Source organism: Python bivittatus, unplaced genomic scaffold, assembly GCF_059951505.1.
Source record: "Python bivittatus isolate LINGU-HERP-01145 unplaced genomic scaffold, Pbiv_v1 ctg000580_np1212, whole genome shotgun sequence".
In the NCBI taxonomy this organism is placed as follows: domain Eukaryota; kingdom Metazoa; phylum Chordata; class Lepidosauria; order Squamata; family Pythonidae; genus Python; species Python bivittatus.
The window spans coordinates 15,117,861-15,142,739 of NW_028277087.1; the positions used below are offsets into that span (position 1 = coordinate 15,117,861).

The 24,879-nt window shown below is 40.6% G+C and overlaps 2 protein-coding genes across 4 annotated transcripts in view; one reads left to right on the forward strand and one right to left on the reverse strand.

The window, feature by feature from the left end:
• The first annotated feature begins 366 nt into the window (after positions 1–366).
• Positions 367–15,926, forward strand: KLHDC2 (kelch domain containing 2). 3 transcript variants are annotated; one of them, XM_007427653.4, is made up of 14 exons: positions 367–472; positions 2,033–2,205; positions 3,947–4,026; positions 5,346–5,463; positions 7,858–7,973; positions 9,286–9,367; positions 11,011–11,094; positions 11,629–11,709; positions 11,793–11,851; positions 12,167–12,276; positions 12,949–13,021; positions 13,743–13,830; positions 14,787–14,839; positions 15,574–15,926. In XM_007427653.4, exons 2-14 carry the CDS (start codon positions 2,053–2,055, stop codon positions 15,695–15,697), a joined length of 1,221 nt encoding a protein of 406 aa, XP_007427715.1. In that variant the 5' UTR covers positions 367–472; positions 2,033–2,052; the 3' UTR covers positions 15,698–15,926. The 3 variants fall into 3 exon arrangements, with proteins under 3 accessions (XP_007427715.1, XP_007427716.1, XP_088005757.1); XM_007427654.4 differs by having other exon boundaries at positions 378–456; XM_088149631.1 differs by lacking the exon at positions 367–472 and adding an exon at positions 672–911.
• A 591-nt stretch (positions 15,927–16,517) lies between these two features.
• NEMF (nuclear export mediator factor) overlaps positions 16,518–24,879 on the reverse strand; it is a 31,425-nt gene continuing 23,063 nt past the window's right edge. The window contains exons 23-33 of the mRNA XM_007427668.4: positions 24,281–24,548; positions 22,405–22,447; positions 22,264–22,313; positions 21,675–21,822; positions 20,885–20,962; positions 20,616–20,795; positions 19,130–19,162; positions 18,116–18,222; positions 17,984–18,027; positions 17,492–17,571; positions 16,518–16,730 (exon numbers count right to left, since the gene is read on the reverse strand). Of these exons, the coding sequence (XP_007427730.2) occupies positions 16,653–16,730; positions 17,492–17,571; positions 17,984–18,027; positions 18,116–18,222; positions 19,130–19,162; positions 20,616–20,795; positions 20,885–20,962; positions 21,675–21,822; positions 22,264–22,313; positions 22,405–22,447; positions 24,281–24,548 (1,109 nt within the window). The 3' untranslated portion in view covers positions 16,518–16,652. The remainder of the gene's footprint in view (positions 16,731–17,491; positions 17,572–17,983; positions 18,028–18,115; positions 18,223–19,129; positions 19,163–20,615; positions 20,796–20,884; positions 20,963–21,674; positions 21,823–22,263; positions 22,314–22,404; positions 22,448–24,280; positions 24,549–24,879) is intronic.

The window sequence follows — 24,879 nt, forward strand, 5'->3', positions numbered from 1 at the left end:
GACTACAAGGCATAAACAGCAATGAAACAGATTAAAAACACATTCACTTACTACTACTAATCAATCACTGATCATTTGCTGACACCCCAGAATTGATATAGCTGCCTCTTTCTACCTAATGTTGGGGACGCCCCGTTTACTCGTCAAATCACACGAAGCGTCTTAGATGATGGCTGGAACAACATGACACACTGAGTCCCATTTCGCCCAGCATGCTGTGCCCGCCTAGCCCATATCACAGAAATCAGAAAAATGGGGGACCGCTCTAAACTACGGATAAGCGTACCACGTGAAGACACACCGACGTACCTCCGCGGAGGCAGTTCCTCGCTTGGCCTGAAGAGGGAGGAAAAGCGCAAGGCGACGTCTCACCAGGGGGCGGGGCTTCTGACAATGGGTGGGGCGGATATCTGCTCTGCGTCCGCCAATGTTGACAGTCTGAAAGACCCGGCTAAAGTAAGGCGGGGGAAGGGTAAGGTATCCTTCATCGCCTCAGCTTAAATTGGGGGGATGGGGGGAGGGGGTGGCTTCGTGAGATCCGTTAGTTGGTGAGCAGTTGACGTTTAACGCCGCTCCCGCTTTTTAAAGCTCCCTCTGCGGCAGAATGAGGAGGTGGAGATGCTGTTCAGAGTAGGGAGGAAGGGGGGCGCCTTTGGGACGGTCGCCAGCCCCTCCCCATTTTAAAAACAAGCCCAATATGACCGTAAGAGATGAGCCCCATGGAGACCAACGTAACGGTTGTTTTTCCTTCATTCGATGTTGGGGGGGCAGTGGGTCAGTTGGACCCTGGAAATACAGAAGAGCCCGTGTTTAAGGTCGCGTCGACATCAAATGTCCCGTGGCTGCTTGACTGCGCTTTTGTTTCTTCAACTCACCATAACAGCCTTCAAGTCTTGAGTCTCACAGTTATGGTAGGAAGCTCAGGGTTTTTTACATGACTAGAAAAGATAGTTGAGAACCAGCTCTTCCTTTCCGATCACCTGCTCTCACTCTTTTCCTGGCTCAAGATTGATTTTTCTGTTAAAAGCGTTCATGAGAGCCTGAGTTTGTTTGCAGATGAAGGGTTTGGAGCAGCTCTGATCTACAGTGTTTACTTGTTTCTGCACTGCTTTTCTTGCTGGTGGAGCCCATTGTGGTTTACAAGAGAAGTCCATAGATAAGAGCTTCAGCACAATTAAAAGGGAGATGATGATGATGATGATGATGATGATGATTTGCAGAAGATAATTAAGAGATGTGTAGGTGTCTTTGTGTTATCTCAGTTTTTACAAAGGTTCCCTACTGGAAGTTAAAGAATTCTGAATGTGCAGTCTCTTGGGATTGTATGTCTAGGGCAGGCTTGACAATTCATATGGGACTTTTTTTCCTTTTCAGGTTCCTCACTGCTCTATCTCAGACATATTCGATCTTTACATGGGACAAACATAACAAGTTGGGGAAACTATCCCTGGACCCAGTGGATCTGGATGATTTTTTCCAATCTCCAGCCTTTCATTCTTAGGGAAGGTTGTTGAGAAGGTAGCTGTTTTACAGTTCCAGAGGGCCCAGGAAGAATTGGATTATTTAGTCAGGATTCAGGCCTGGTTATAGTACCAAGATTACTGGAACATGCTCAACATGGGGCTGCACTTCTACTCTAAGTTATGAAAAGTTGAGTCTAATTCAAAAGTGTCATGGCCTCTCTCTGTCTCATGTACTATGCAGTCTGCAGAGTTTGAAGAGCAAATGCAATTCTAAAGTGGAAAGCTCTAAACTATAATAGGCTTCTAGCTTGCTGGTATAAAAAAAAAAAAGTTTCTCAAGATAAGCAATCTGTACCAAACCTAGGAAATCTGAAAATTATTATGTGCAAGAAATATAGTGAAAATTAGTTTTCTGGAACTGTTGAAAGTATTCTCCAATTCTCAGTGTCATATCTTAGCATGGATGGAGGAAATAGCTTTGAGGAGGCTTTTTTCTATCTTTTGGGTAAGCATACCTGAAAAATTTAAAATTGCCATAATCCATTCCTCTTTTCTCTCTATTTTTGAAGGCTAATATCCTAATATCAGTATGGCAGATGACAATGAAGAATTGCCACCAGAGGAAGATCTACCTGGATCTGAGGACAATTTGGAACAGCTGAGCATGGGCAGCCCACCTGAACGGAGTGGTCATGTGGCTGTTACTGACGGACAATGCATGTTTGTTTGGGGTGGATATAAGGTGAGGAATAAAAAGCTTTCTTTTCAAATGCAACATAAGACAAAAATGGAGGTGGAGTCATGGTCATCACGCCCAGGAGGACAGTGTGGTTATGCTTCATTCATTGATGAAAAGTACAAGACATCCTGGGTGGATTTTGGTAATATGCAAATTGGTGCAGTCCCTATGATACACTGATGTAGAAATACATTTCAAATGTATTTATTTTTTAAGATCAATTTTAAATTTTAATTTCCAATTTTAAATCAGTCTTCTAAAATAAGAGCTATCCAACCAGTTTTTTGTCATTTGACTTGCATTTGATAAGCATTCCCTTCATCTCTTCACTGAAGTAATAAATGAAAATGTTAAAGACTGAATTTTGTGCACCTTACTTAATAACTTTCTCCAGTGGGATGAGGAACTATTGATGAGGACTCTTTGTAAACAGTTTTCACACTAATAGTGGGTCTACCTTAACTACAGACCATCTAGCCTAATACTTAATTAACTAGCTTACTAACAAGAGTGTGATGGGATGCTTTGTCAAATGCTCATGACCTCTTTGTTATGGGAACTGGAAAAGCTAAAGCAGAGTTACAGATTTCTTGTTTAAATGTCCTCATCGTTTCAGAGGGTGCTTTTCTTATGTATGGTTCATGCATTTTTTACACATATATGAAAACAAAGAACAGTGCTTCATTGATTCTTCTATCAGCACTCGTATTGGGCATGAACTATATACTGCATGAACATATATTGGGCATGAACATATATAGGGGCTACTGGCAGGAGACTTGCACACTCACAAAATAATTCCAGCAGCCCAAATGTTCCTCTCACCAGAATGCCCTCTTAGCTCACCAGTTTACCTTTGTCTTTTTACTCAATAGGTAAGCATACTTCCAAATAAAACCTAGGGCTACAACCACCTACTTTTTTTCTTCTAAGAAAGCTTATGAAGCCCATTTGGAGCACAGAGGAATTCATAGAAATAACATGATTCTGGAGTATTTCTTCTAATATTTTCTCTAAAGACTTTAGGGAGGCCTTGTCTAATGAACTTCTGCCATCAAAGGCATACCCCATTGGGCATGAGTGAGGATTCTTAGTTTGTGCCCAGATTCTGCTAATACCATCCCCGAGAGTTTTACCAGACTCTCCCAAATGGAACTCGTGATGCCCCCCAACTTATCTTGCCATTAATGATTGATTAGATACTGGGTTTTATTGCTGCTCTTAATGCCTGTTTTATTTCATTCTGTTGTGTTTAATAGTACATTTTATCTTTAGTTATATTTTTAACATAGCCCTGCACAGCTAAATATATTTTTAGCTGTGCAGGGCTATGTTTTGGAAACAAAGGCAACATATTTTATCTGTTGAATTTTAAAATAAATTAACTTTCTGACAGGCGTTTGAAAATAAACTATGTTCCCTTGTGCAGGAATTTATATTAATTTTACTACATTAAGTTTATGTTTTTTATTTCACTTTTAATTGTCTTGGCTAAACTGTTATAAACTACATTCTCATGTGTTGAGATGAAATGCCTGGTATAAATGATTTGAGTCAATAGGGTTGGCATTTCACAAAGAAGCATTGCCATTTTTGCACCCAGAGGTGGTATGCTTCTCAAAATATATCTGGGGGTGAGGGATAGTAATCTGCGTGCTGTAAGCAGCATAAAAAGTCTGGGGTGCTTCTCCATTGCTATATTTTATTAAGGAACAGTGTCTTCTTTGCTTCCTTCCTGATTCAGAATGCTCAAGTGAGGGGCATTTATGACTTCTATCTGCCAAGAGATGAAATCTGGATCTATAACATGGAAACTGAACGATGGTATGATACTTGAATGACTTCATGCTTACCCCTGACCCCAAAGACCACTTTTGTAGGATGATGGAATTGTTCCCAGTTATTTGTGTAGACTAACTTTTTGTCATGTGTAGCTGCTTGCAATTACTGATTTTTAGAAGTAGTCAGAGAAAAGTTTCACAAAACTCATGACAGTTGCCTTTCTACCCTAGCTGTGGGTAGAAACTGGAGGATTAAGTTGCAAAACATAGGCATGAGAAGGGACGCAATATCAACCGCTGATCCCAGGGAAAAAGAGAAGTTTTGCTGCTGGAAACCTACTTGAAACAATATAGTAACAGATTTTTAAGAGTTCCATTTCTTTCATTGTTTCAATTCAATATAATAGATAAAACAAAGTCTTTAACCTAAAAAATACTCTCTCTCCTCCCATTAAGTTTAATGTTTCTTAGAAAAGTTTCTTAGAAAAAGATCTTATGAGGGCTTCCTTTCAGATTCCCCAGTAGGAGAGAGACTTACACGCACGCGTGCCCCCCCCACACACACACAAAACCCAAGAGCAGCACCTTCAGTCAGTCAGCTGCAACCAAAAGCATATTGAAGTACAATAGCTTGAACTGGTTTATAGAATTGCAGCAAGGTGGGAGCTGCACATACGTTGGGGGGAAAGTACTCCATTGGGTGGGGGGTCTTACAGAGAAGGACTGCCATCTCAGCCATGCTTTGCAGACTCAAGAGGGGAGGGACTTTTCCCCAGGCTCTTGCTCAGTGAACAGACCAGACGGACAGATTCAGTTCCTGTGAGGGTATTGCCTGATGGATCCATTTAAGGCCCTTTGTGGCTTGATACCAGGGTACCCAAGGACTGCCTCAGTCTACTATTCCTATGCAGGTATACTTGCCACATAAAGTGGTCTGTGGCAGAGAGCATCTTTGTAGTGTCATAGTTGTGGCATTCACTTCCTGTCTTTTAACATTAGAAATACCTTTTTCCCCTGAATGTTTTAATTTTGTTTAAAATCAACCTAATTATACACTACTTACACTGCATTTATACTTACTGTGTTTATTGTAGTTGAATTTTAAAAGATTTTATTTCCAGTCATAAGGCCCCCTGAAAAATAACTTTGTTGCTGAGGCACCCATAGCAAAGAGATAAGCTGTGAGAAAGAGCCTGCATTTTGGGGAAGTGGGGTACTGCTGGGGCAGTCTAGCGTCTGATCCGGATATGCTAAATAAGCAGTGTATCAAATTGATTCCCAATGTTGTGAAGGACAGCTAAGGATTGAAGATGCAGGTTTTCTTGTCTGATTCAAGCTCTCTTTTTGCTCCTGCCTTCTTAGGACAAAACACAGAACCACAGGAGATGTGCCTCCATCCATGTCAGGAAGCTGCGCTGTCTGCATGGACAGAGTTTTGTATCTGTTTGGAGGGCACCATGATTGTGGCAACACGAATAAGGTCAGTGACTAGGAATGTCCCATACTCTCTGATTCATCTGGAAATTTTCTATTTTTCTTCCAGAATTCCAGAAAAGAGCCCTGCAATTTTGCACCCAAATGTCAGTTCCTTCCTGAGGGTATTTAGAGTGGCACATTATGTGTTAAACATCCATATGGAGAATTCATTGCCCCATTCTTGGGTGGCCATTTTTTTGTGTATTATGGGTATGTCCTGAGTGTGTGTCAGTATATTGCAAGTATCTCTGTGTTTTTATTATATATGCATTATACAGCTATTGTTGCAAGATGGGTAACTATATAAATCAATTAAATAAATAAATAGATTATTGATATGCCACCTACTCCCTGGACTCTAGGGAGCTTACAGTCATAAAGACCCAATAATCAACAATCAGTTATAACAATAGCCTCAGAAATCCTTTGCGCTGCTGTCTTCATAGTTAAGAGTTCCCTTCCAGCTAGCGTGTATTAGGTGGACAGATTCCACCTGGAGTAGACAGTCCCAAAGACATTGAGGACCTGAGCTATAAAGGCTTCAGAAATAATGACCAGCACCTTGAACTGAGCCCAGAAACAGGGATTTGCTGCTCCACTGTGAAAAATTAATCTTTGTTGAAAGAAGCAAAAATGGCCATGAATAAGATGCATTTGTGCCCATTTTGTTATGTGGAAGAGAGAGATGGGTATGGCAGGAAAAGCATAAAAATGAATTGAATGCAGTGAGCATGTAATAAAACAAGAAGAGATAGCGTCAAGAATGAATGGGCATTGAATAAAAGAGGGAGTGAGCACTATGAAAGACATACATAGAGATGGTTTGGCCCCATGGAGAGAATGAGTTAGAATTGAATCACAGAACACATACAGGTAGTCCTTGACTTACGACCATTCATTTAACAACCATTGGAAGTTACAACGGCACTGAAAAAAGTGACTTGTGACTGGTCACTTACAACCATCACAGCAGTCACATGATCAAAATTTGAGCACTTGGCAACTGGCAATTTTTACAATGGCTGCAGTCCTGGGGTCACGTGATCGCCATTTGCAACCTTCCCAGGGAGCTTCTGACAAGCAAAGTCACTGGGGGAAGCCTGATTTGTTTAACGACCATGTGATTCTCTTAATGACAGTGGCAACAAAGGTTGTAAAATTGGGTGAGACTCACTTAATGACCGCATTGCTTAGCAACAGAAGTTCTTGTCCCAATTGTGGTCATAAGTCAAGGACTACCTGTAGATAGAAAAGAGAGAAAGGGTTGACATAAAGGGGGAGATTAAGAAAGTTGTGGTTGAATGGAGATCTTCAAAAAGAGAAAGATGAGAAGAACAAAGACAATGAAGTGGTATATGGATGTGGTTGAAGCAAGGATGCTGTGCAAGGATAGAAAGAAATGGAGAAGGAGAGTGAATGGTTTTGTCTAAACTAGGTTTAGCTGTATTTTCTTCTCTCATGTCTTTAATTTATTCTTACTATTTCTTACTTCCTTTCTGTGGTTTGCATAATGTTGCATACTCTGAAAGGGAATAGCATGATGGGTATATTAGATATCTACACATCAGATGAACTTAGGGGATCTCTAGAGAAAGTTAACTGTGAAAAGCTTTGCATCCTACTGTACCAGATGCAATTCAAACAATACACTAGCCTAATGAAATCAAGGTTATTTTCATAAAAAGATTTCCTTCTACATACTTTGAGAATTAAAAATAAACATTGATAAGCTCTACATTTCTCAGTGACAGTAAACAAATCCCATAATATTAAGATCTATTCTAGTAGTAGTAGAAGTAGTAGTAAAAGGGGTTTTTTTCAGGTGTTATTGCATAGTTTTTAGGATGGACTGTGGATCTCCATCATTTCAGATGCCTGACATCTTCTATTCCCTGTCTCCCCAAAATAAATTCCCCAAAACCTAAGTGGGGATTTTCCCATTTTTTGCTAATCTCTTCCTGTCCATAAGCCTTTTTATATTGCTTTTGTCAGGGGAAATTTTCCTCTTCACATTTGGCTTCTTGTAAACATACTTATCCTTTGTCCAGATTTGGGAAATTGATTCACAAACTCCTGCTTCTTTTTCCAATTTGACTGGTTTTTGGGAAGGAAGGTTATTTTTGTTTGATGGGGGGTTTAACAGCCTCAGTAGAATGATGAATATAAAACTCCTTCGTTTCCTCTCCCCCTGAAAAGAAAAAGCAGCTTTTGCACAGATTGTGCAGAAATAAAGTTTACTGCTCCAAATTACGTAGTAGATTCCTCATGAAATGCTTGTTGAGTTTAGGGGCTTTGAGAATTAAGGTCTCTGAGTTGATGTGATGTAATCCAAGAGAGATTGGGCTTCATTTGCGCCATGGAATTGCAGATCCAGATCTGTCTCTTTATTTCTTGGCAGTTCTACATGCTAAATTCCAGATCGAATGATGGAGTGTTGCAGTGGGTCAGAGTGGACTGCCAGGGTATTCCTCCATCATCAAAAGACAAGCTCGGAGTATGGGTTTATAGAAATAAGTAAGCAAGCATAAACTAAAATTTAGCTACAGTGGTACCTCTACTTACAAACTTAATCCGTTCCGTGACTCTGATCGCAAGTCGAGTTGGTCGCAAGTCGAGGTAAATTTTCCTATAAGGTTCAATGCAAATACGGTTAATCCGTTCCGCCCTCCAAATTTGGTCGCACCCCGAAGCAAATTTTCCCATAAGGTTCAATGTAATTACCGTTAATCCATTCTGGCGTCCGCGGACCACGCGTCAGGGGCGGAAAAGCCCCCGCGCACTGTGCGGCGGGGTGGGGCGGCAAAGCGCGGGGCGGCAAAGCGCCCGCGTGCGGCGCGGCGGCAAAGCACACAGCACGGCGGCAAAATGCCCGTGCGCCGCGCATCAGGGGCAGAAAAGCGCCCGCGCATCGGGTGCGGCGGGGCGGCAAAACGCCCGCGCGCCATGTGGCGGGGCAGAAAAACGCCCACGGACCACGTGTCAGGGGCGGAAAAGTAGCCGCAGACCACGCGTCAGGACGGAAAAATGGCCGCGGACCACGTGTCAGGGTGGAAAAATGGCCGTACCTTGAGGCGGAGTTCGGACATCGAAGTAAATTTTTGGGGCCAGAGCTGGTCGTATCTCGAAAATTTTGTAAGTAGGGGCATTCGTAAGTAGAGGTACCACTGTATTCTAAGTATCTCTTATTTTTCTTGGAAACAATTGTGTGATATATTCTGCCACTTAAACTAAAAAAATCAGGAAAATGAACTTCACTTCAACCATCATCTAAAACAATACATTAATTGAAAATGTCAGCACAAATCAAAACCACCTGATGTTACACAAGGTTTGTTTCACTTGGAGGATTAATATAAACTGCGTAGAATTTTGATATCCAAATCGGCAGCATGTAATTATGCCCTGCCCCATCTCCCTGTTAGCAGGAGTTTATGAAAATTAAAAAGACTATTGCGATCTTGAAGATATTTTTTAAAATATGTAAAAAATCTGAAGAATTGCATTTGAAATATCCTCCCCCAGCCTTCTAGATGTGTTGTACTACAACTTCCATAAACCCCAGTAGTCATACTCACTAAGAATTATATACAGTAATTGTCAAACACATCTGGAGAAGATAAATATCTCATGGCTACACATCTGGATGCCCTGCCCTGGTCCCTTTGCTTATTCATAAAATGTTGTGCAAGGCCTGTGCACCAAAAGATGGTTCCTCTACCGGATTTTAGTGCAAAATCTCTGCTGAATATAAAGGATTGTAATTGCAGGAATCTATGGTGATAGTTTACTGTTGTTGATTTTTTTTTCTGTACATATTTTTGAACAGGCTTATATTCTTTGGTGGCTATGGCTATTACCCCGATGTGGAGCAGATTGGAACCTTTGAGTTTGATGAAACCTCTTTTTGGGTAACTCATTTTGCTTTTCCTAAGCTGGAATTTCTCATAGGTTTAGCACTGCTTTCTCAAGAAAAGTTGGAACTCGACCATAGCTTGGCCCAGATGTGTTTCTTCTTATAACCCTTGCATTTATGAAGCTGTCTTGGAAAGAGTTATATTTCAATAGTAAATGCAGTTTTGTTTTGTTTTTAAGTCAGCATGCTACTTACATTTTGCAAATCTTTGGAAAAAGGGGATTCCCTTTGAAAGGGGCCCATAAGCTTCCTTTCTTTTTTTTTAATAATAACTTTATTAATATTTTTTAAAAAGGACAAATAAAAACAAAACAAAATATTAAGAGAAAGAATAAGAAGAAAATTGAAAAAAGAGAAAGTAGTAAAGATCAAAAGTGCAGAAAAGAAAAGAAAAAGAAACAATAAAAAAAAAAGAATTGACTTCTGACCGTCTTTGCAACAGATATAAGTAATAATATACGTCAAACTCTTACTCTAAATTTTCAAGAATGGGTATTCAAGGATGCTGTTCATAGAAGCAAGTGCAGTTTTGCTTCATTTGGAGGATTATCATAATCTGCCTAGAATTTTTGATATGCAGAGAAACAGCATCTACAGGTAGTCCTCACTTAATGACCATAACTGGGACCAGAATTTAGGTCACTAAGTGATGAGATTGTTAAGCGAATCATCACTTGACCAGACCCAATTTTACGATCTTTTTTGCAACAGTTGTTAAGTGAATCATGTGGTTCCCCATTGACTTTGGTTCCTGGAAACCAGTTGGGAAGGTCACAAATGGTGATCATGTGACCCCAGGATGCTGCAACTGTCAGAAGTGCGAGCTGGTTCCCAGGTGCCCAGATCATGATCACGTGACCGCAGGGGCACTGCAACAGTCATAATTTTGGGCATTGGTCATAAGTAGCTTTTTTTAGCACCATCGTAACTTTGAACGGTCGCTAAATGGTCATTAAGCAAGGACTAGTTGTACTTATGTCCTGCCCCACATGCCTGCTAGATGCAACTAATGATGATTTTAAAAACCTATGATTTTGAAAACCAACTGCTACCACACTAGGCCAGGCACTAATTGGAGAAATCAACTTCTGAAAAAAATGTCAGAATAACTTCCCAGATTCAGACTTAGAAACCCATCTGTGCCAGCATTTTCTTCAGTTTGTTCTATTTGTCCCATGGGGGTGGGTGGGGGGGTATTCAAGAATCCTTGGGGAATTGATTTTCCATTTTTCCCCAGTCTCCTTGCTCCTTCATATCTCTACCTTTTGAAGAAAGTCATTTATTTGTTCTGAATCTCCCATCATTTAGGTTAATTTTATGACTTTTATTTCTAGTATTACAAGGGAACCTCCTCCTCATCATGCAATTTTATACATATTGATGTGCCTTCTCTTAATTACCGTTTTTTCTCAGTTAAAAACCCCACAAAATTGCAAAAAGACCCAAATGTACCCTTATTCGGCACTTTACCTTCAGCTTGAGCTCCTTTCTGCCTGGCTTAAAAGTTTGGTAGGCAGCTCACAAGCCCAGAAAAAGAAATGATTAAAAAATGATTCTAGACACGCTGTTTTAGTTAAGAAATGTTGAAGTGTTTGGCTGTAGGAAAGGTGATTACTTTTTGTCTGTTTTTGGCTCTAGAATTCAGGTCTTCCTAGAGGGTGGAATAATCACGTACATGTCCTGGACACAGAGACTTTTACCTGGAGCCAGCCTGTGACTACGGTAACCCTCAAATGAATTGATAGATTTATATCAGCAATGCTTTCTCAATCCTAGCCCCTCAGTTGGGTTCTTGTTATTGTGTTGTCGTTAATTACAAAAATGGTACAGTGCAGCTGGCTTATCTCTCAGGGCTACTGCAGGGATAAGACTATATTATATGTGGAAGAGAGATTTTTCTATCTAGTGGGCTAAGGAACAGAGGGGAAACAGACACAATTTTGTACCAGGAAACAGTAAACTTCTGCACAGCTTCCCTTACCTAGCACCCTCCAATTGTATTGAATTAAAATACCATTGGACATTTTGGGTATGGGTGGTGAAAGTTTTAGTTCCATATATTGTAGGTGGAGAACATCAGATTGGAGAAAACTGATGCAGAGAGTACATTTTGAGACAATGTTATATTTGACATATTTTGTGTGCGTGTGTACACACATACATGCCCTTTTATCCCTATCTCAATTCACGTCCACTCATTAGATTCCACCTTCTCAATTGCCTTCAGAATAATATTTTCTGGAATTCTTCTCCCAGGGTAAATCACCATCACCCCGAGCAGCCCATGCTTGTGCCACAGTTGGCAACAGAGGATACGTCTTTGGAGGCAGATATCGAGTGAGTAGGAACACAGAATAGAGGTATAGTTGCCTCTTGAAGTACCAACTGCACCAAACTCATGTCTCTCGCTCTCTTCTCAGGAATCTAGAATGAATGATCTTTATTTTCTTAATCTGGAAACGTGGGAGTGGCAGGAGATGTAAGTAGGCCTTTCCCTTCCCTTGTAATTGTGCTTCCATCTTACATGGAATGTTTAGCTTTACAAAATATATATCCTGGCCTTCTAGGTAATTTCTCATGTTTTTGCCATTCCTCGCATTAGACCTTGGGGGGGATGAAACCTGTGACTTTTCCACGGAATTAGAAAACTCTTGAGTCTCAAGAGTTTCTGCAACGTGGGTGCTCCTCACCTTGATCTACTGCTTATAAAGAGTTTACATTTTTATACCCCAGATAGACATTTCTGCCCATGTCAGCCTTGGCTTTCTTAGTTGGTGTGTTCTTCCCCCCACAGAGTTATGCAGGGCATTTGCCCTGTTGGACGATCTTGGCATTCTTTAACTACCGTTTCCTCAGATCATCTCTTCCTCTTTGGTGGCTTCACGACCGACAAGCAGCCACTCAGTAAGTAAATTTTAGAAATGTAGATACCATCTTCAATTTCTGGTAACTGTTCCTGTGGAAAAATCCTTAATCCTGTGCCCTGGATTTATTTTTGCTTCCATCTGAAGATTTCACAAGCCCCTTTCAAGTATCGATAGTACAATCCAATAAATATATAGAATGTTTGTTCACCACCATTGTCCCATTTCACAAAGTTAGTTTTGTTTATATTTAACGTTGCTAAGAAGGGCACAACATGATCTAGTTGTGTTACAGGTAACAGACATTTGGTATGAATTTTGGCATCCTGAGAATGTTGAGTTTCATTTGACTTTTCTCTAATTACAGTGATTGTATTTATGAAACAGGACTTGGAAATAGCTATACCATTTCATAATAATTCCTTTGCCAAAGGAGAAGGATTCCAAATTATTTAAGAAATAGAATAAATTAATGAGAGGACAATTTTTTTTGAATTGTACCATAGAGAATATAGTGATGTGGGACATCTTGTAGCTTGGCCTTCAAATATATAACCCTTGAGCCCTGTGCTAGCAACGATAGGCCTTCCCACGAGAAGCTTCCAAAGCTTCAGGTGATGCCTCTAAATCTGAACCTTGGATCATGTTGTGACCAACATAGTTGCTTTGGACAGCGCCGAAAACATGCCTTCTCAATTAATTTGCATTGCAGGTGATGCCTGGATCTATTGCATCAGTAAAAATGAATGGATCCAGTTTGAACACAACTATTTAGAGAAACCCCGGTAAGAGAGCAGCTCAAGAACTGTACTGCATTTCTACATCCCAGATTCACTCTACAGCAGCCTTCCCCGGCTTCATGTACCAATTGCCATGCATCCAGTCTTCAGCCAATATGGATTTGTTGCAATAGAGCAGTGTTTTTCAAACTTGGCCACTTTATGACTAGGGAGTTCTGGGAGTTGAAACCCACACATCTTAAAGTGGCCAAGTTTGAAAAACACTGCAATAGATTAACCAACAGGAAAAGGTTTTGTTAGTTTATCTGTATTTTATTTTTGCTACCCTGAGCAGTATCTTTTACAGGAAGATTGGGGAGAAAATGGTCGAGAACATTAGTTTTTTTTCCCATTTCCATGCATTCAAAGTCCCTAAAGTGAAAATTATCAAATGCAAGAAGTAAAAGAAAAAAAGAGTATTGTGAAGCAGTTATGGCATGCCGCTGTAAGAATATCAAATTGTAAACTTCCTTGGTTTTTTCACACATTGTATGTTACGTGTGAATTGGAATATAAGATACTATAGAAAATTGGAATCTAATACAGTAAATTCCAGCTGCCATCATTGTACATTTGATGGGCTTACTTATTTACTTAGCTTGTAGTTTGCAACTGAAGCTGCAGTTACTGCTGTGATTTGTGGATTCTCTCTCACACTCCTGTCCCCTTGACTCTTTTGTGTGTTTGTCCTGTTGTGTTCTCAATGCTGCAAATGCTCTGTTTACAGACTCTGGCACACTGCCTGCGCAAGTGATGAAGGAGAAGTGATTGTCTTTGGGGGCTGTGCCAGCAATTTACTTGCCCATCACAAAGCAGTAAGTTCTCTTTTCAGGTCTAGGTGGCTTCTTCAGTTCAGTGGCTTTGACTGGGTGTAGACAGCAAAGCAGCTGGTAAGAAAAGCAGCACAGTGCCCCAGAGATGACACTCCCAGGCCTCTGCTATGTCTTTACTAAGGGACCTCTGACTTTGTGATTCCACGGACCTCTTGCAGAGCATTGAGGCCTGGGCTCAGGACAGCCTACCCATGTTCTTTCCATTTAGCAGTGGGATCATAAGGGCAGCAAAAGGCAGCACTTTCATAAGCCCAAAATGATGGTTTGAGTTTCAGCCATGGCGTACATTGCCTTTGACCTGTTAACAGTGGGAATCAGGTTCAAGCCTGACGACTTCTCAATGGTACTGAACTGAGTGTTTCTTTTATTAGTAAATTCTGCTTGAGCTGTATTTGCATGGTTGTTTCCTCCTGTGAATATACTTCTGTCCCAGGGCCTCTTGCTGTGTTTCATAAAAGCGCAGAGGATGCCCCACCCAAGAGGATGAATGTCGCTTGTTAGCTGTATAAATCATGGAAATAAATCTTTGCATACACAGAGATTGATGTGGGAGGACTGACAGATGGTTACTACTGTGTCAATCTGAGTGGAAGGAGACTGAACTTCAGAATATATGGAAATGTTTGAGCTCTAAAGACTATAACCATTGCTCATTAGTGTATTTCATTTACTGAGTCACACAGATATACAATAAATAACCTAATTCTTCACTGATTTACTCCTTTTATTCTATCCTTTGTGCAGGAAGTCAGAGCAACCTATTTAATTGTCCTCACACACCTTGTGAGGTAGATTAGTTTGAGAAGTTGTCTGAAAGCTAAACAAGGATTTAATTTCATATCTCTGATCCAAGCCCAGCATTCTTTTCTCTTCATTATGGACTGTAGAATTGAGTTTTTCAGTCATGAAATTTCAGTTCTAATTGTTTTTTTTTCCAGGCACATAGTAATGAAGTACTTGTGTTTTCTCTTCAACCCAAATCCCTTGCAAGGTATTTCTAAATGCACTTTAAACTGCTTTCCTTTGATAAATATGCAAGATGAGAAATTGAGGATATAAATCTGGCATGATGAGAATCATAATAAATGCTCTATTTGTTCTGGGAGGAAGCTGACAGATCTCTTGGGGATGTTTCTTATCTAGGTCCAGTTTCCCAAAACTTGTGTCTTCTACAAGTCCATGAAGCAGTAAACTGAGTAGACCTTGTTTTCTATTTAGAATAAGGATAGCTGCATCTGTTGTCTTAAGAAACCGTGTGTAGACATTCAACAAATACAACGAAATCCAATAGAAATGGGAGTGTCTGTCCATCATGTTCTTATCATACTTGGCCCTGTATCTGTATGCCATTAAGAAGGAACAGGAAAAACTGGCCTGAAATTGCAAAGTTGAGGATATGAATAGGGATGGAGTGGGGGCTTATTGTAACACGTGTACCCCTCACAGCCCTACACAAAAACATAGTGATTCCCAAGTGATCAACTGAAACTTATCAGTAGGCCATGGGAGAGAATAGCAGATGAAGTAAGGAAAACAGAAAGTACATTGGTCTTGAACTCAAAGGCTATGGGAAGATAACTTTTATGTTCTATATTATATTATCCCCTCATTTAATCATGAGCAGATGATTTTCTATAGTGCAGTCTTTTCTATAGTGTCTTTTCTGTAGTGTAGTCCAGATCCATGCCCTTTTATGTTTCTTTCTTTTCATTTGCACCCCTCCAGATTGTGTCTAGAGGCTGTTATGTGCTTCAAAGAGATCCTGGCCAGCTCCTGGCACTGCCTTCCGAAGCACTTGCTTCACAGACTCAACCAACGCTTTGGTAGTAACAACACATCTGGATCATAGGAAGAATCTTCACTGGTCATGCTGTGCATAGATGGCCCTTCTATAAAGAGATGTAATAATTTGATCATCCCTGAATGACAAACATGACATTTGTATAGATTAAATGTTCTCGTGTTGTAATTAGTGGCTACTTTGCTTTGCCGTCTTTTGGTTGCATGTGAATAGCTTAGAAAGAGAACCTATTTTTGTGTAAAATTTGGTTGCAATAAATGTATTATTTAATGCAATTGTGGAGAGACTCACTATTTCTCCTACTCTGGCACTGGACCAGAAGTCTTATGTAAGATCACAGGTTCCATTCCATTAGCACATCCTCATATTTATTAAATCTAGGGCCAAGGTCTGCAAAATTATTAACAGTTTGCCCCACAATTAATTGTTTCAAACAGATTGCTGTGGCATCCAATGCCTCCAGTACTAAGAGGCACATTCTGGACTGGGACCTCTGCGAGATGGTGGTTAAGGTTTCTAATCACATTGGAAAGTATGGAACCTAAGCCAAGAATTCCTTCCTTCCTTTTAAACATGTATTAAATGCATCATCCTGTTCCATGCCAAATTTTTCTAAATTATCCAGACAGTCTTCTAGTACAATAAAGATGACTGTCTAAAGACAATCCAACAAAAGAAGATGCAGTGAAAAATCACTCTACGCTGTAGCAATACAGAATAAATATGAAATGTGACACAGAGCCCACTTGGTCACAAAGAATCAAGGGTTGTAAAGGATGGAACATAAGTACTTTCCAATATAAATCTACTTTCTAGGAAGAAACTTGAATTACCTTAAGACACTGGAGAGAGGAAAAGCAGAGCAATTAAGGAACTGCAATCATTTTATCAGTAGTATATTTTATTAATAAAACAGAAAGGTGCTCCAGGGATGCTGTATCACTCCTGTCATTGGGTAACACAGTCCGAAGGTGCAGGCTTGTGAAGCTGTCAGTAGTTCATATCATTTCTTTTTCAAATTTAGGAGATTAGGGGCTGACACCTTCACTTTGCCTGGAATATTTCTGGATAGGTCAGTATCCTATGCAAAAGAATCACATGTCCATCTTGATTAGCTATATTCTTACGGTAGTTAGTCATTATTCTGCCTGCAGGAAACCCAGATGCTAAAACAAGCAGCAAATACCAGGTAATTTTTTTTATAGTTGACAAAATTCTTTTTAGGGAACTTATATCAAACTATAGGCAGAGAGAGGTATGAAACTTTTCATAATTTGGAAGGGTACAGATACTCCACACAGAGGAATATCTAAATATCTCTCTCCTGTTGCTCTCAGATGAAGAGCTTCTGAGGGCTCCTAGTGGAACCTGAGATCCAGTTAACTTCCTAAGACAGGCAGGATCTCTCCCCTATCACTAATCCCAACTGTAGTTTTCAAACAGTCTCAAAACAACCTTATATAACTGCAAGATCAATCTTTTCCCTATGAAGACACTTCTGAGCTGAAACACTATTCTCGGTCCCTTATGCCTGAAATTGGGAGGGATAAGCTACTCTTATCGGCCTGCCACCCACACCCAACCCCAATGTTGTGGTCCAAAAAATTTATTCATGACCTGGAAGTCTAACTTCTTTGCCATATGACTTCTAAGTTACCACTGTGCAATTTATCCCCTATTTTTCAACTTTGAAAAATGAAATTCCATGTATTCCAGGTTCGCATGGAGTTTACAGCTGATTTTTCTTTTTTTGCTTGCACAACACTTGCTCTAAAAGCAAATACCGCCTGCTGTCTCTCAAGACTAGAGACTGGCACCATGCCTACAAAAGCAAATTTTTACCTTCACGCTGCGAAAGAGATCCTTCTCCCTTGCAGTTGAGTCCTTGGACTGCATGAAATTATGTAACGCAGTCTTTGCAGCTGTTATGACACAAAACACCACAAGACAGATGAAACATAAGCAGTTTATCTATTTTGGGGAATTCTTGCAAACATCACCTTAGGTTTTCTATACCCTCTCAGCTCAGAAGGCAGAGCATTAGATACATCTTGGGGGAAAGCAGCCTTCATTTTTTAATTATTTTAATGCTTAAATGGTGAACAGTTTGAATAGAAAGACAAAATGTTGTACATATGCATATAAATAAAGCAGGGTTTTAAGATGAAAGGGGATACTGCCAACAGGAGAATTAGGACCACAGTGAAAATGTGTGAGAGCAAATTATTAATGGAGAAGCTATAATACAAAAAATTTGCTGATCAACATTTCTATAAAGGGATTTAATAATTAATAGGACAAATGGCTGAAAGCAACACAAGGAATATATATTACCTTTCCCTTTCTTTTGAGTGCCTGGTGTCAGCTTGACTTTATACCTTTAAAAAACAGAACAAAAACAATGTTTAATAGGTAGATAACTTTCTCTGTGTGTGTACACCCGTGCCAACAGTTGATGACACTCACTTGTAGCTGGCCATGGAAGTGTACGGTGCACAAACTGGAACAGCGAAGAGGAGGATGTCTTCCAGGTGAGGCTGCCCAGTCAGTGAATCAAACAGAGCCATCCCTTCCTGGGACAGAAAGGATGGGCGTGGGTGAAATCAGACAAAGAGAATGCAGGCTACCTATGGGTGTTCAACTGCTCTCACTGCAACAGGTTATGCTTATTTTACAGAGGTTTAATTGTCCATCCATTTTGTAACTGACTGGACTGCAAAGCAGTTATAATGGGGCATTCATTCATGCGTTCATGTCTTTGTTCTAATTTATCTCACCAGCCTAGAAATCCAAACATCAAACAAAGCTGGCTGGAGGCAAATTAGACATCCCTCCCCAGCCACTCACACATTCAACATTTCCATTTTTATCAGTGTCAGATGATGTTCCATGATACTTTTACACTACCAGTGATATGTCAGAGTTGATGGGATGTCTACAATTGAGCAGAATCCAGAAATATGGAATTGGCTGCCTAATTCATTTAGTCTTTCTTTAAAAACAGAGGAGAAGGGGTCTTCTGGCTCTGACATCTTTTGCAGAGAAGTGCTTGAAAGCATATGGGCAAGGACAGCTGAAATTGCAGATGCCAGAAGGAGAGGGATCAAAGATTTCTTCAGGCTGGGGCCAGACCTTCCATGTCCTGCAAGTCACACTGACTTTCTCCATTACTGGTATAGCATTAAAAACTTTGTAATGTCAAAATAGACATTCCACCCACCCTTTACACCTGAGATGAGTCATTTTTACAGGTCACAGAATGCAGATACATTCATCAGAGAACTGGAAACAAGTATTAATGCAAATAAAGTACCCCCCTTCCTATCTTCAACTAAGGAAGTGGGAGGTCCTCACAGAAAGGGAAAAGCCACTTTCATCCCCAAGCTATGACAGCCTCTCATCAGAGTGCAAATAAATCCGAGAATTTCCCAAACCCTGTTCTCCCCACTAAATAAAAAGAAATAAGCAGCTCAAATTTACCTCATTTATGTTTTGATCTTGATCCTGCTCCTCCTGAAAGAGTCAGACAAAACAAAACATGAAACCCTGAGCCAAGATGGAGAGAAAGGGAGAAACAAACTGCGGGACTCCATTCAATCTTATTTGAGTGCCCAGAAAGCTTGACATTTTCAGATTCACTCAAAACTGCTGTCTTCTGCTTTTAATTCAGCTGCTTTAATTTGTACCTATTTTTAAATTTTACTTGTTTATTATTTCAATTTATGTGTCAAGTTCATGACTCTGGGTGGCTAAAAGTGTTTTAAAAAGTATAAAAGCATTAAAAAAAACCAGAAAAACAAAAATAACACACATAAAACAGCAGCTGGGATAAAAACAGACCCGTCAGTCACAAGTTAACATATCAGCCCCACCTCCTGACCCCCAGGCCTAGTGACAAAACCAAGTCTTTAAGGCCTTACGAAGGCCAACAGGTCAAGACCAATCTGATCTCCAATGTTCCTACTGCCTGCCTTCTTTTATTGTTTCACTGTATACTTTTATAATTATGAACTGTTAGGTTCATTTTCTAACAGCAAACAGAGTGTCTCTATTACTCCCTCTAACGACAAACTGAGATACTGCATGCTAACAGAAAGAGAACCCAAACAGGACCACGCAAGGATGGCCCCTTTAAAAAAAAAAAATAAACAGCCAAAAGGCTGCCTCCAAAACCAACCACCTAAACGATGACTAAATATGTTCGACAATCATATAATGTTGAGGGTCACTTTGGAAAGAGACGAGATTAGCACAAGGCTTACATCCTTCTTCCTACACTAAACAGCAAATATCATGGTCAGCTGGGAGATGCCAGCCTGCTCTGAATACAAATTGCTGTCTGCTCTAAGGTTTTTTACACTCACTTTGCTACTGGAAGTGTGACTTTAAATAGGATCTCACCACACCCTATTATGCAATGAATCTGCCTTCTGCAGCATGCCTGTGAGAAAAATAAACTGACCACATCAGTCCAAAAGTAGCTAACAGCAATTTGTTTCTCTTAATGGCTTACCAAATAAGCACACAAGATTGAGCATGAAAGCCACAATGCTCTTTGGATTATTCCCAGCAAGTGATATTCAGAGGTAGACTATTCCTACATATGGAAGTTCTACTCTGTGGCAGTGGCCACAGATGGCCCACTTCTCCATGAATTTGTTATGACCTTTCTAAATGAACATGCCCATAAACTTCTGGCTGCTTTTTTCAGATTATGTGTGCCATTCACAGCAGTGCTGGGTGAACGGATGCAGTGTGATTGTTTTGCTTCCCTGGTGTATGTTTCTGGTGAGACACTCTGCAATCAAAGGTCTTTCCGAGGGCCTGCATATTGTACTAAAATGGACACTGGAGAGTGAGCCCGTGCAGGCTGCCCTGCACACACACTGATCGGCAGAATGGCGAAGGAGAGTTGGGGAACTCAAGCCAGGGAGAAGTTTCATAATTGCTTTCTTAATCATTCTACCTTGTCATCCAAATGTTCCTCCAAAGCTGCACCCTCTAACACAGGGATTAATTCTGTCCTGGCCCCCTCGCCAGGCCTTTGGTTCCTTCTCTGTTTCTGGGGCAGTTTCTTGGTGGATTCTTGATTCGTTTTTCCTTTTTTGGCTTTCTTTGGTTTCTCTTCCTTGTTTGACCCTGCAGACTGGATTTGGCAGACCAAGAGGATCAGAAGACAAATTTCACATCCCGCTTAAGAAAAAAAAAGAAGACTCAACTCTATTTCTGTCTTACTCCCAACAGCTTCATGATCAGCTCCCGGTCCTCCTCATCCTGATCCTTGTATTTCTCCTTGATTTTTTTCAGTTTGCTCTGTGGGCAAAAACAGAAGGGAACAAAGTTGAAAAGTTTCACCAGAAACTGCCTTTCGTAACCTGACATGTCACACTTCAACCACTATAATCCCGGATAATATATCTTTTGGTGTTTGTGTTATATCTACTATTGTTGAGTTTTGGTCCTCTCATTGTGAAAAGCAGACACCCTCAAGCAGGTTAGAAAGATGTAAGCATCAAACTCTGATGCAAAGAAGGACTCGTTGTTGTTGTTGTTTAGTCGTTAAGTCGTGTCCGACTCTTCGTGACCCCATGAACCATATTGCGCCAGGCCTTCCTGTCCTTCACTGCCTCCCTGAGTTTGCTCAGTTTCATGCTCATTGCTTCAAAGAAGGACTCAATACATGTTTTTTCAGGCAGCCTGGAACCAGACACAATTTGCCTTTTTCCACAGATTACTTAGAAAGGTTCAGGACGCAGTGATATCTGAAACACTCAGGCAGAAGGCCACGTGACCTTTTGGTCCCAGCACACATAAACATCCTGAACTGGCTTTCCCCATCATGAGGCTTTCCAGATGAGGTACAGTTGTTTGGAGCTGTATTTCTATCATATTTGGACAGCACTGGATTGTGGAAGTCTGGTGTAGATTTTTGCTGAAACCTCAGTGGTCCAAGAATCTCTAGTTTTGCCCACCTGACTGACTAGGTTACTCAAGGAGTACAAAACATGCACACAGTTCTGCTCACCTTTTGTCCCCTCTTCACGGGCTGCTGCATGCCAGCATTCTTGCAACCACTGGGAGAAGGCTGGAGCTGAGCAGAATTATCTTCATCTTTCACTTTTGGAGGATCAGAATCATCCAGGTCACTTGGTGGCTTCTTTTTCTTCAGTTCCCTAAAGGAAAGCAGAATTCCGTTCAGTTTCTAAGACCTGCCATCTGGCTAATTTATTTCAATATTGCAAGGACACCCCACTCTCAGAAGACATGGGAAGAAGACCTCAGGCTGGCAACAGCAGCCACAAAAACACTACCTTGCTATTGTGGGGCTCCATACCACGTAAACCTCTTTGGGAAAGAAAAAAGCAAGACTAAGGAGTCTACAAGGTCATTTAGAGCTAAGAATGCATCTTGCAGTAGCTGTAACATCCCAAGCAGTTGCAAAACAGCTGCTTAGAGCTCATTCTAAATCAGTGTTTCTCAACCTTGGCAACTTTAAGATGTGTGGACTCCCATGCTGGCTGGGGAATTCTGGGAGTTGAAGTCCACACATCTTAAAGTTGCCAAGGTTGAGAAACACTGACCTAAATGGACACACCCTAGCTAGGCCCCCTCACCTCCTCTCCTTGGCTGAGAGGTGCCTCCGGCCCTGAGACTTGCTGTCGCCCTGCAACGGAAAAGAGAATCAGTCTGTAGCTGTTCATGCAGGATGGGCTGCAGCCAATACAGTCTTCTACTGATATCAACAAAGAGCTCACCAAACTTGAGGTGTCATTTTTCAGAGCAAATTTCAGCTGTGATCTACAACAAAACAAAGATTTTTTTTTTTTACTAGAATGGTCCAGGGAGAAGCAAATGTATTTATTAAATACATTTATATAGCCACTCATCTACCAAAAGGAACTGAGTGATAAACAAAATAAAAATACAATACAGTAAAACAACCATTTAAAACAATAAACTGTGTTGAGGTCCTGATAAAACTCACATCCACCCACCCACCCGCGTCAGCTCTGTCTACATCCTGGCCCCAGAGCCTGGGAGAAAAGCCAGGTTTTCAGCTCTTTTCTGAAGGCCAACAAGGCTGGGGACAAACACAAGCAAGAGGCCCATATTTACTGCGTGAAAGTTGACTCAGGCAGCAACTGACTTCCAACATTTACATAAGGAGGGACCAGATACTTTCTCAACTTATATTTACATTCCTTACAGTTCCTTCTACACCTCCATAACAAAACATAGATACTGATTCCCATTATGTCAGTTAACACACTAATGCTCTTGTGTTCTTAGGACAGGTGACTGGGCCACCATAGGTCCTCTATACTCTTGACAGACACTGTTTCCCATCCCTACTGCACCATTCTTACAAATTTATATACTTATTTAAACAATTTATATGCCCCACATCTCCCAAAAGTGACTCTGCGCAGTGCATACTACAGTAGTTAAAAAACAACAATTTAACAGTAACTATAATGCCCAAGGTCACAAACACAACCCAATTCATTAAAAAAAACCACCAACATTAACCAATGTTCATTCCAAATTGTCAAACTATTTGAACAGCTTATTTTTTGTTTAATATATGGGCATTATGCTCATTAAACTCTGTGGAAGAGCAGGCTGCTTAGAAAAATTACAGGCATCTGTGCTGCCTTCTTCCCCTCCTACTTGAGCCTTCTCCCCAGCGTCACCAGGGCAGAGTTGCCAATCAAGCTGCAACCTTGACACATGTGTGGGAAGAGCTGTGTGTTTTGGAGCTCGGCAGCTGCCAGCAAGCAGAGTAAAGCAGCCAAATAAAAGAAGGTATTTTTCCTTCAAAGGGAGCGAATGGTCTAGACCAGTGTTGTCCAAACTTGGCCACTTTAAGATGAGTGGACTTCAGGACCCATGTTGGCTTGGGAATTCTGGGAGTTGAAGTTCACTCATCTTAAAGTGGCCAAGTTTGGACAACACTGGTCTAGAGGAAAAGAAGTATAGAGACACAGCAAGGAAAAGTTCACATATAAAAGCACAATGTGGAAAGTACTCTACATACTGGCCAGTAACAGAGAAGAAAAAAGCAGAAGAAATTCCAGCGAGAGGAATTAAGGCAGAACAGCATTTGTAAGAAGAAAACATTGTTATATACTAGTGTTACTATAAAGTGTAGTATTGTAATAGTAATTGAATAGTAATATAGTAATTGTTATAATAGTAATTAGTGTAGTAATATAGAAATAATAGCAATAGGATAGAATATAGAATAGATCCAATAGAAAACACTCACACACACACAGACTTGCCAGTTTCATATTTCACTTTTGTAACTTGGTTGTTTTTTTTTAATAATATATCTCCCCAACTCTTACAGGAAGATATAGAAATCCACCTATCCAGGGTCCAGTGCTTTTGTGGATCTTCTGAGTCTGTGTCAATCTAATTAGGTACAGTTAAAAAAACCCAAAACCATGACACATTCCTATTCAGCCTGAACAAGAAGCAAAATTACTAAGGTGAAGGACTGGCAAAAAGTTAAAGGAGAGACATAACAAAGACTAACTCCCAAACTTCACATTTGTATTGGCACATATTCCAAAGGAAGTCTTGGCCCTTCTTCATATTTGCAAAAATAGTCCTGCTTTCTGTTACCTTTGGGATTGAAGATGTGAAAGATCAATGGTTGTGTCTGGAAAAATTATCTCTGAAGCATTCCTTGTCGGTTCCTCATCTTCTTCTTCCTCCAAAACGTCATTCTCTTCCTCAGATGATCCTTCCATGACCAAGGCATCTCCCGCCCCAATCCCCTCACACTCTTCATTATGTATTTCAGCAAAATGTTCTTCATTCTCAGGTTTATCTCGGCTCTCCTCTTTATGAGCATCATCATCACTGCTAGTTTCATCTCCCTCTGGTGCATCTTGGAAAAAAGCGAAGGAACACATATTCAATTGCACTCATGACTTAAGACAAGCAAGTGAAATAAACAGTCCTTGGAATTTAAAAGGAAGAAAAGCCTATTAACTGAAGAGGAGGACAAGACACCCCACCATTTTCCTGACAGGATCAAGAAGATCTCAAAGGAAGAGGGCTTCACCTGGCAGAGACTCCATTTGAAGAGGCATTCACTTTGAAAGAATCAGTAGAGCTTACTGATCTCCTCCTAGCACTCCACACTCATGACTATAGTCCCCGGAGCAGAAATGGCACCATGTGCAAATGGAAGCCAGAAACATAACTTTCTCTGTACT

Bases quoted from the DNA above. Each gene is read 5' to 3' on its own strand.
- KLHDC2 (XM_007427653.4), top strand. From the start codon at position 2,053: ATGGCAGATGACAATGAAGAATTGCCACCAGAGGAAGATCTACCTGGA. The intron at 5,464-7,857 runs GTCAGTGACTAG...ATTTCTTGGCAG, and splicing joins ATTGTGGCAACACGAATAAG to TTCTACATGCTAAATTCCAG. The intron at 13,022-13,742 runs GTAAGAGAGCAG...CTCTGTTTACAG, and splicing joins AACTATTTAGAGAAACCCCG to ACTCTGGCACACTGCCTGCG.